At 33.9% G+C, this 10,733-nt stretch overlaps 1 protein-coding gene across 1 annotated transcript; it reads right to left on the bottom strand.

Annotated features, from left to right (window-relative positions):
- Positions 1-3,024: 3,024 nt before the first annotated feature.
- LOC116115979 (cytochrome P450 CYP72A219-like) lies at positions 3,025-6,187 on the bottom strand. The gene is made up of 4 exons (XM_031402099.1): positions 5,768-6,187; positions 3,961-4,178; positions 3,529-3,773; positions 3,025-3,049 (listed from the first exon to the last, which is right to left on the bottom strand). The coding sequence occupies exons 1-4, from the start codon at positions 6,045-6,047 to the stop codon at positions 3,025-3,027; spliced, it is 768 nt and encodes a 255-aa protein (XP_031257959.1). The 5' UTR covers positions 6,048-6,187.
- Positions 6,188-10,733: the final 4,546 nt, after the last annotated feature.

Here is a 10,733-nt window from a genome sequence, read left to right as displayed (position 1 = left end):
ATTTGCCCTCTTTCTTTTGCAACTTGGACAATTTTCTTCAAGCCCATTCTCACGACAAAAGGCACAATTGATCCCTATTGATTGTTCCTTTGAACGAGATCTCCTTCTCTCCTTTTTACGACTCTGATTTTGACTCCGCCCTTTGCTATAAGAGCTTATGCTGACCATCTCTATTCTCCTTGATCCTCTTTCTTCGAATTTCATGATTGGACAAAGAGAACAAACTTCTTCAAAGGACAATTTTTCTTTCCCATGAAGAAGTGTAATACTAAGAAGTCCAACTCATTGGAAGAGATCCAATTAAAAATATAGCCTTAGCTCATCTTGAAGTTCATCCAAATTTAACAAATCAGCAATAATCTGTTAAATGTATCAATATGGCTACTGATATCGTACCAGGTCTCAATGAAGATGAAACAGTCTTTTCATCAAATAGAGCGATTTTAATTATTCTCTCATGTATTTGGTTTCTAGCACCTTCCATAACTTATTGGCAGAAGTTCTTTCATGAATGGATATTTCTACTCTTACAAAGACATGAGCGAATCATCCCACACGTTTTACATTCAACCTCACCCAGTCTTTCTCATAGACATCTTTGCTTTTCCCCTTTAGACGATATCTAGATCTTGTTGATACAAGCTATCTATCACCTCACTCTGCCACAAGCCAAAATATTTTGGCCATCAAATTTTTCAACATCAATTTTGCATTTGAAAACCGTTATCATCTTTACTGGTGCGGATGGTGGTGTCGCGGATGTGATGCCTCGGACGATGAATCCCGGACAAATGATGCCATTTATGCCTTACTCAATTGGCTTGGTAAACAAAGTTCCAATAACCAAGCTCCAAAAATTATTATTCAATAGCAACCAACAAATCAACAATAGCCCAAGTAGTAGTAAGTGCTAAATGATAAATACGCACCGAAAAAATTCCCAGAAAACAATGGAGGGGTCACAAATGGGCCCACTTAAAATCCAGTCCTTAGATTTTATATCTTTGACAGAATTTTCCTAGACATGCCAACCATACAAATAGTACTCACTGGCTAAACCTAGGCTCTGATACCACTTATAGCACGGAAACATAAACTCTAAAGTAGCTATTGAATATAATAATAACAAGTAGTAAAGCATAAATAAATTGTCAAAATTAAATGCAAAAATAAAGAATACCAGGAATTACGAGGGTCGGTATTTAAAAACTACGTCCTCAGGCGCTGCAAAAGAAAACTCCACTACTCCAAACAATATTACAAACTTTTGGGCAATACAACAAATACCAAAACAAAAAGGGGGATACAACAAAAACTTGCAAACTAAAAGGTCCTTAAAGAAAGAACCATAAACAAAGAAGATAATGGAATTACAACTTGGATGCTTATAACAATGATTTAGATCCTTATTAAGGCCTAAAAGTTTCCCACTTTCATTCCAAGCAATGTGGACAAACTAACATTTTGGCCTATTACATATAAGTCCCTAAACCTTTTTCCATTATCAATTCTACCCCCATGTGATTTGCTAAATGAGCCATTTTTCCAATAGGAAAGTGGGAAATGCAAAGGGAAAACGCAATGACGGGAAAGAGAGAGAGAGAGAGAGGAGATGAGGAGGAGAGAGATGTCAAGACAAGAGAACGGCAGTTAATTTAAGAAAATTTTAAACCTTCAAAACGTCATTTATAAAAAACAAAGGGAGTATTATTATATTTTATTATAAATTTACTCTTAAATGGAGCACTGATCCAATAATGTCAGGTATAGATAAGATTTAAGTATGTATTGCAAATTTAAAAACTGAATCTATAATATAAAATTTACTAATCAAGATATCATAATTAACTTGTTAGGACAAGCATAAATACCAAATGTAAATAACATATCAATTTAATAAGATGAATGTAACAGTGATTACAATGATTATAATGAAACTAATATCTGACTAGAGAATGATTATCTATAAATAATTTTTTTTATAGTTAAAAATAGTCAGGTATAGATTACATTAACATAAATTTAAAATAATATAACCCAAACCAAATTAAAAAGATTAGTACCAATACAGCACACAACAGTAATCCACCATTACTAAAGTCGTAACTTTACTGTATAGCAACCAAGGCGATATACATGAACAATAAAACTATTATCTTTATAACACTAAATCTTTTGTAACATCATGGCGACATACTGTGGTTGTATAGTTATACCAAGAACCGGGGTAGAAACGTAAGTTGGAGAAAGCTGTAAAAGAGAAATTTTGCAAAATCATTGCTACAGCTAGTTTCATTTCCAGCAATTCAAATTTGTCCGATGGCATGTTCTGGGACCCAACTGAATGGGAAAAATGAAACTTGATGTCTTTGAGCCTTGAGAACTCCTTGGGCAAATCTATCGGATTGAACTCCTTTGCGTCGGCTCCCCAATATCTTCATCATGATGAACTGAAAGTTTGGTAATGAAATGAAAGCTCCAGGCGGATAGTAATTTCCCCCAGTTTGGCTTTAAGTGTTTGGTCTGAGTAACAAAGGTTGGTGGATATAATCTTAGTACCTCATGAAGAAGTTTGTTCACCTGCAACACATGTTTTCCAGTGAATTAACATCTAATAATAATAAGGAAGATTCTTAACATTATAACTCTCTAAGTAGAATAGAAATTAAGAATGGAATAGTACTTCTTTCAAGCGGTTTAAATCATCAAATGCGGTTCTTTGGCCCGAAAACTGGAAAACCTCTTTCTCTGCACGTTTGCCACTTTGGATGCATACTAACAAAATCATTGGCCATACAATCAAAGTTGCGGTGTATCCGTCCACGCAAGATAAAAAAGTTTGCATTCATCAATCACCTCTTCCATTCATTCCACTTTCTTTGTTCCCATGCTCTTGGATTCTTTGCGATTTGATTCCATAATAACCAGTAAATCAACGTGCTTGCTTCTCAACTTCAGGACCCTTCGCTTTTTTATGAGGCCTTTTATTCATTTCTCGAATTTCTTTGTCAGTGCTTTCAATCTCTATTTGCGTTGAGTGGGCACAAAACTGAAAATTAAAGAATTTCTCATCAGTGCATGAATGAAACGGGGTCTTGTACTCTTACAATCTAAATATGGACGACCAAAAAAAAAAAGAAGATGCTGAAAACCGTTTTTAGAAAATGGATTTAAAAGCCATTTTGAAACTTCTGTAAAGGAACTGTGAAAACACAAATTTAAGATTACTTATCATCTCTAATTTTTTTTTTTAAAACAAAAGTCACTATGAGTTGTTAATATTTTTTTCAATTTATAGAAGTACTTCTAAATTTGCAACCACACATAAATTTTTCTTTTGAGAAAAAAAGGGAAAAAAAAAAAAAATCTCGATAAAGTTTTTTAAATGTTTTTTTTTTTTATATATATACAAAATGCATCAGGTTAATCTGAAAGTATAAGATTCAATTCTTGTTCTTACTTTTCGAATTCATGTTTTGAAAAATTTCAACAAAACAATATAGAACAACCCAAATTAGCTAAGATTACCTCCATCCTGGGATGTGGAAGGTGTAGAAAACTTGATTCAAAAGATTGATTTGTTGGCTTATGAGTTCAAAAATTTTTCTTCCATCTTCATAACTACTATCAAATGTTGTCCGAGAAATCACATCTGATGTTAAAGCCTTAATGTCAGGCCAAACATCTAACTCACACGACCCTTCGTTTGAGATTGAAATCTTCCATTTTCTTATCATGTCGTTGCAACTTAGATACATCTTAGCTACCATACCCTATAAAGAAAAAGAAATAGAAGGAAAATGTGGAGTGCATGGAAATTAGATTGAGTAGATAACATGTGCAGTATAGGACACATAACAAAAGAGTAATTCTTAAATTTGAAGTCCTATTGCAATTTTTTTGGCCCCCTAATTAATAGGTTGATTAACCATTATTTAAAAAGATAGAAAGAAGAAAAACCTTCAACTTATCGAGATGGAAAGCTGGATTGGCTATCTTTCTGACTTTGAACCATTGTTCACCCTCATAGATCCCCATCCCACTAAATACCGACCTGCCAAGTGAGTTCAACTTCGGTTTTTGAAATATTTCATGCCTTAACATAATTTCCCTTATCAATTTGGGGTCTGTAATGTTTATATCTGGTATTGGACCCAACCATATGAATGAATTCTTTCCTGCATTGATTATAATTCACTCTGTGTTTTCATTAAATAAAATATAATACTAAATATATAAACTCTTCTATCAAACTAGTGTGTACAAAGTGAACGGACGAGTGCATATGAAAAATGAACTCAATATATATTCAATAAATATAGATGAATAATGTGTCAATAATTACTACATCATATACAGAATAGATGTGTTGATATAGGTATAATTATTTGTAATTTTTTTTTTCTCACAATCATTAAATTGTAAGACTTTACCGTACAATAAATAGTATCTGTGTAACTATTGTAGGATTAAAATGGTCAGAATTTTCATTATCCTATGTTTATTGTTAAAGGAACTTCGAATCTTGTCATTGTCATTAATTTGTATTCATGCTACTTTATATTATCTCGATATGTTGTAAGAATCAGCACCTCCGAATTTTTTTTTTCATATAATTTTTACTTGGTATAGTCAAATTTATTAATATTATTTTAAGGGTTACTTATGATATTGTGCCATGTAAAAGGAAACCATATCAAAAGTTTACTTATTTACTTTTAAAAACTGAGCCCCAAAACGATGGAAAAAACTTGTGTTACTGTATTTGTTTACTATTAAGATCACCCTAACTAATAACTATTGCTATTCCCAGTAATGATATAATTTAAAATTGGATCATAAGTTTTAAATCTTTGAAATGCTACATATACAAACTATTCTCTACAAATTGTGCGGCAACCTTGCATATTTGTCATGTAATCTCTTTTCATTGTTTAATTTATTTTTAATTTAAAATAATCCAGTAATCTTTAAAATATCAATTTGTATGAGAGTTTGTATATGAATCTCAAGGGATTAGCTTGACAATAAAAAATGTTTACTCCATTCATTAACTACCTGAGTTCGAACCACTTTGGGGCCAGCTACCACATTTGTGGTTTATCTTGAAATATTGGATTTGTAGGATGTTCAATGGACCTAACATATTAGTTAAGATGTGTGCAAGTTGGCCTAACCATCTTGATCATTAAAAAAAAATAAAAAATTTATATATGAAGTATTATCCTTAAATGTTTTAGTCAATTATATGATCTTGCTTTTGTGTTTACGACTTTATTCTTAATGCTGTTAATGGCAGACAAATGAAGATAAGAAAGATAAGGTGGTACCATTCCACTACTTAAGAAATTAAAAATTGTTGGCTAACTTTATCTTTTTAAACCTTTAACTATTTAAAATTTTATTTAATCCAATTATTTATTCGATAAGGACAAGCATATCTAGCCAAAGAAGCAAACACATTCTAGAACATAATAATACTTTATAATAGATATAATTAAAAGTCCACAGGAAACTACCAAAAAAAAAAAAAAAAAAAAAGAGAAAAATAGATGTTCCTAAGTATGAACTTGGTGAAGACTGAAGAGGAAGATACTAAAGACTAGCAAAGCAAACACAAACCGGCAATAAGTTAAACATGCTAGCTGGGAGCTAGTAATATTCTATAAATTTACTTTTGCAAAAATCAATTCATGACTTGTTAGCATCTTCATTTACAAGAAAACATTGACGAATTATAAGTTTCTAAGTGAGGAAAAAGGCATACCGTAGTTCCTGCAGATATGATGGTGGAATGGAATGACTCGCGATGCAATATCATGTGAGAAGGGGCTGATGGGTCGTGTTTTTGCTTGTTTCCTCATCATGAGCATCTCTGTTGTGTCTCCATGAAGAAGTTTGTACGGGTTGCCGGAGAAACCTTGTTGCCTAAGAAACTTCTCTAGCTTCTTTGGCTTCAACCAAACCCAGTCCAACAACATCCATAGACATGCTAAAAGGGCAGCAAAAGCAACAGAGAAGGCAATAGATGTCACTGGAATTGCCATTTTCAGGAAAGGTTATAGGAATTAAAGAGAGAAAAATCTGATTAAGAAAGTGATATTGAAATGAGGATACCTATTGAGTAGCGTCTTTTATGTTAATCAGGATAGTCAATTACTGTAGGGAAAACGGAAAACTAGTTAATTGTGGAGCCAATTATTAATGGTCAAGTCATCCTGGTGGAAAAGTTTCAAGTAAGATTTGTGAGTGGGGATGTTGATGGGCCAGCTATGGTATGGGTAAAAATAGACCCGACCCAAATCCATTGAGATAGAAAATCACAAAGTACGGCTGTGTTAGTGTGTTTGTTTCATTTTTTTCCTATCCTATCCCATCCAGTCCTACCCAAAATACATATTTGTTTCAATATTCTCAAAATCCAATCCAATCATATTCTATTCAACTCAAAATATTTAGATATTTTTAATCTCTTAGGTTTGTTAATTTAACTAAACACCCTAACAATAAAAAAATATAAATTGACAAAAACACCCCCCACCTATATATTCTTGGCAGCTGATCACCACCGTCGAAAGGTGACTGGAATCTATTGGAATGGCACACGACCAGTTGGTTGTGGTGGTCATACGCCAATCTAGCCTTTTACGGCCAGAGCCATAGTGGATCTGGCCAGAAAAGGTCAGATCTACGGCCAAAAATCTGGTTGTTGATGGCTAGATCTTGCCACATCTGATCGTCAACGACTACATGTGGCCAGATTTGGCTGTCAACGACCAGATCTTTGGCCATAGATCTAGCCTTTTCCGGCTAGATCCATGGCCGATCTGGTCGTGGCCAGAAAAGGCCAGATTGGTCCACGACCGGCTAGATCTAGTTGGTCGTACGCCATTCTAACGAATTTCGGCCACCCTCCGATGATGGTGGCCGACTGCCGGCATTTAATGGGTGGGTGGGGGTGTTTATATTAATTTTCAATGTTTTATTGTAGGGAGTGTTTAGCTAAATTAACAAATACAAGGGATTAAAAAATAATCTAAATATTTTCAGAAAATGTTTTTCAAAAATTTACCAAACACATTTTCAAATTCTAATCTTATTCTCGTAATAATAATCCAACTCAACCTTTTCAAAAATACTACTCAAAATACTCAACATTTTTCTTATTAGACTTTACCAGACCCAAAAATCATTTCTTCGGGTCATGTAATCTTTGGTTTCAAAGTAAAACAATGAATCCAACAATAAAAATAAAAAAAAGCAGTAGGATATTGGATTAACATACAAATNGGTCCTTAAAGAAAGAACCCTAAACAAAAGAAGTATAATGGAATTACAACTTGGGATGCCTAATAACAATGATTTAGGTCCTTATATATAGGCCCCAAAAGTTTCCCACTTTTCATTCCCAAGCAATGTGGGACAAACTAACATTTTGGCCTATTACATATAAGTCCCTAAACCTTTTTCTATTATCACTTCTACCCCCATGTGATTTTGCTAAGAGTGATGCTATGGGTACTAACGGATGGGTACTAATCTGTGTACTAACTAAAGTATAGTACCCGTACTATGCGTATAGTACCCGTACTATACTTTAGTTAGTACACAGATTAGTACCCATCTGTTAGTACCCAAAGTATTATTCTTTTGCTAAATGAGCCATTTTTCCAACAAATCTCCACCTTGGCGAATTAGCAAACCTTCAAAGTTTTATATTCTTCTGTCAAATTTTGCAACACCTTCAAATGCGCCAAAAGGCACAGTCAAGCTCGTAGGATGTTGATCAAGTTCAAACAATAAATGAACTTGACCCTTGTCACTACTGAAGTCAACATGTCTGTAGGATTATCTTCTGTTCCAATCTTCTGGAGAGTCATTTTCCCATTCTCAATATAATCCCACACAAAAACTAAACCAATATCTATAGTACATAAAATATACTGTAGAAACCATTTCACAACTTGCAAATGTCCTTTACCAGGATCATGCATATGCCTGCTCACCATACTAACTGCTTGTGAAATATCAGGCCTTGTGTACCCGTGGCCCATCATACATTGATCAAATCGCTTGTACCACTGTNTTGGATTAACATACAAATGGTTTAGAAATTAGAATAAGCTCATCTATAGTCTGATCCAACACTTACCAGATGATGTAATCTCATTGATTTGCAACTTAAAAATTTCAATTGATATATACATTCACAATGGCAACAATCTTTACACAAAACAGTTACAAATACATAATAAGTATGACAGGATAACAACCAACAAGATCCTCTTTAATTTTTTTTTTTCTCTTCTTCATTTTTTAGATGCTGATTTCTAAAATCCATAGTAACTAATATAGTTTAGATTATGTGGAATATTCATATTTGTCAAACTTATGAGTTATGTGTGCACATTAGTTGCCAATCTTATGATTTGGCTTGTTTCCCTTGTTGTGTGTGTGCACATCAGATCTGTGTGCACATTGGTTGCTAGACTTGTGTCTTGTCTTATTTCGTTTCGAGTGTGTATGCACAACAGTTTGTGCTTACACTCTCGCTTCAAATATTTGCAACCCAACACGAGTTGCATGTCTAATAAAGTGAAAAAGATATTTTTTATCTTTATTTCTTACTTTTTAAGACCTTTTTACATGTGTCATAGTATCCTTAAGTGGTCCTAGGAATAAAGTTTCTTTTCCCGATTTGCTTTGTGGTCCAAACCAAAAGAAGGAATACTTCCCTTTTTTGGACAAACATGGGTCAACTCCTTGTTGGTTGATGTGACACTAATGTGTTGAGCAAGAGACCGTACACTATATATTATCTTATCTTGCGTCTTTGAATCTAACCTTTTGATCTTTTATTTTCATTATAATTGAAATTTTCTTAGAGTATTCTTTCTCTTACGGTTCATAGGTTCATTTCCATTTTGTGCCAAAACCTCACAATGTCAAACATAGACTTGAGGCTCTTCGAACATGGTTCTTTTGCTGATGCTAGTGCGTGACGTCGGTGCTTGAAGCTTGGTGGTTCACTAGTTGTTCTCGGGTGTGTTGAAGAAGATCTAAGGAGTTGTTACACGTTAAGGATTCAGAGTGTGGTGTTAAGTGTAAAGTTGAACAGAGAGTTCTTTTTACTATATCTTTGACTAACTTTGAACTATATCTTGTAATGTGTTTTTAACTTAGTGGATTGCTTTGATCTGGACAAGATCCCATGGATGTAGGCTAAAAGTGGATTTAGCCAAACCATGTATATGGTTGTGTTATTTATTTTTCGCACTTGTATTTAATGTGGTTAAATTGGAAATGTCTTAAACTACTTGGTAATATTTCCACTGCACTTAAAATGGGTAACCATACACTAAAGTGAGTCAACCAACAACTCTTTCCCTAACAACTGGTATCAGAGTATTTCATGATAAGTTGCTTCAGTTGATCTTTACCCAATTTGGTTGATTTTGTTCGCATCTAAAAGGTCTGGTAGTTGGAAGAAATCTAATCTGTGTTGCGTTTTTATTTTAGATCTGCTGCGTGTTCTGTGTGTGCACTGTTGTTTGTTGTGTTATCATTTTTCTATTTGTTTTTCATCATGAGTTTCTTCACTGAAGGAGGATTTGCTCATAGATCACCTCTATTAGAAGGACCTAACTATTATACATGAAGACCTAGGATGTGTGCTTTTATTAAGTCTATAGATGAAAGAGTCTGGTCCATAGTTGTGAATGGTTGGACAACCCTGGTTATTGTTGAAAATGAAGTGTTTAGACCAAAACTGGTTGCTAGTTGGACTGCTGATGAGTTAACTGTTGCAAACTTTAACTCTAAAGCCATTCATGCCCTTTTTAATGCTGTTAATGTGAACCAAATGAAAATCATAGCTAATTGTGAGCTTGCTAAAGATGCTTGGGATAAGCTTCAAGTCAAGAATGAGGGCACTAGTGCTGTTAAAAGAAATAGGCTTAGATGACTTGTCATTGATTTTGAAAATATGAACATGGGTGAAGATAAGACTATAACTAACTTTTATGGTAGAGTTTGTGATATTTCTATGAGTGTTTTGCCTTAGGAAGAACATATACTAATGTTAAACTTGTTAGGAAAGTGCTTTGCTCTTTACCACGGAGGTTTATGTCAAAAGTGACTACCATTGAAGAATGCCGAGATGTGGATGCTATGGACATTGATGAACTCATTGGCTCTCTTCAAACCTATGAACTGAATCTAAAACATTGGGAAAAACAAAAACCGAGCAAAGATTTGGCTCTCAAACATGAGGTTGATTCTAATCCTTTTGATGATTGTGATTTAAGTTCATTGGATGATAAAAATTGTGCTTTACTTACAAAGAATTTTGCTAAGTTTCTTAAGAAAAACATGAAAAACCCTCATAATAGTGGTTATGGCCAAAAAACTTTTGTGAAAAAGTCTTATGACCATCAAACCCTTGGTACTTTTACAAGGAAATTTTTAAAAGATAAAGAAAAGAAAAATAAAGGTATCAAGTGTTTTGAATGTGAGGCCTTTGGGCACATACAATCTGAGTGTGCTAACACACTGAAAAAGAAGAAAGGTAAGGCCATGGTTGCCATTTTGAGTGAGAGTGAACATGATAAGAGTGATGACGATTATTCAGGTGATGATGAAAATGTTCTAGCCTTCACTATGAACCAAGAAGATGGTAAGAGTGAGGTCTTGGATGATACTGTTGTTATTTATGTTGAACAGCAATAGGCATA

This window comes from Pistacia vera, unplaced genomic scaffold (assembly GCF_008641045.1).
Source record: "Pistacia vera cultivar Batoury unplaced genomic scaffold, PisVer_v2 Contig758, whole genome shotgun sequence".
NCBI classification, from domain to species: domain Eukaryota; kingdom Viridiplantae; phylum Streptophyta; class Magnoliopsida; order Sapindales; family Anacardiaceae; genus Pistacia; species Pistacia vera.
The sequence above is the reverse complement of the archived record's forward strand: the minus strand, read 5'-3'. Positions and strand labels throughout refer to the sequence as shown.

What these genes read in the sequence shown, in the direction of transcription:
- LOC116115979 (XM_031402099.1), bottom strand. Translation starts at nt 6,047, where the DNA reads ATGGCAATTCCAGTGACATCTATTGCCTTCTCTGTTGCTTTTGCTGCC. An exon ending in TCATATCTGCAGGAACTACG is followed by an intron (nt 4,179 to 5,767) that starts GTATGCCTTTTT and finishes TAATCAATGCAG; the next exon opens with GAAAGAATTCATTCATATGG. An exon ending in TTCCACATCCCAGGATGGAG is followed by an intron (nt 3,050 to 3,528) that starts GTAATCTTAGCT and finishes TTTAATTTTCAG; the next exon opens with TTTTGTGCCCACTCAACGCA.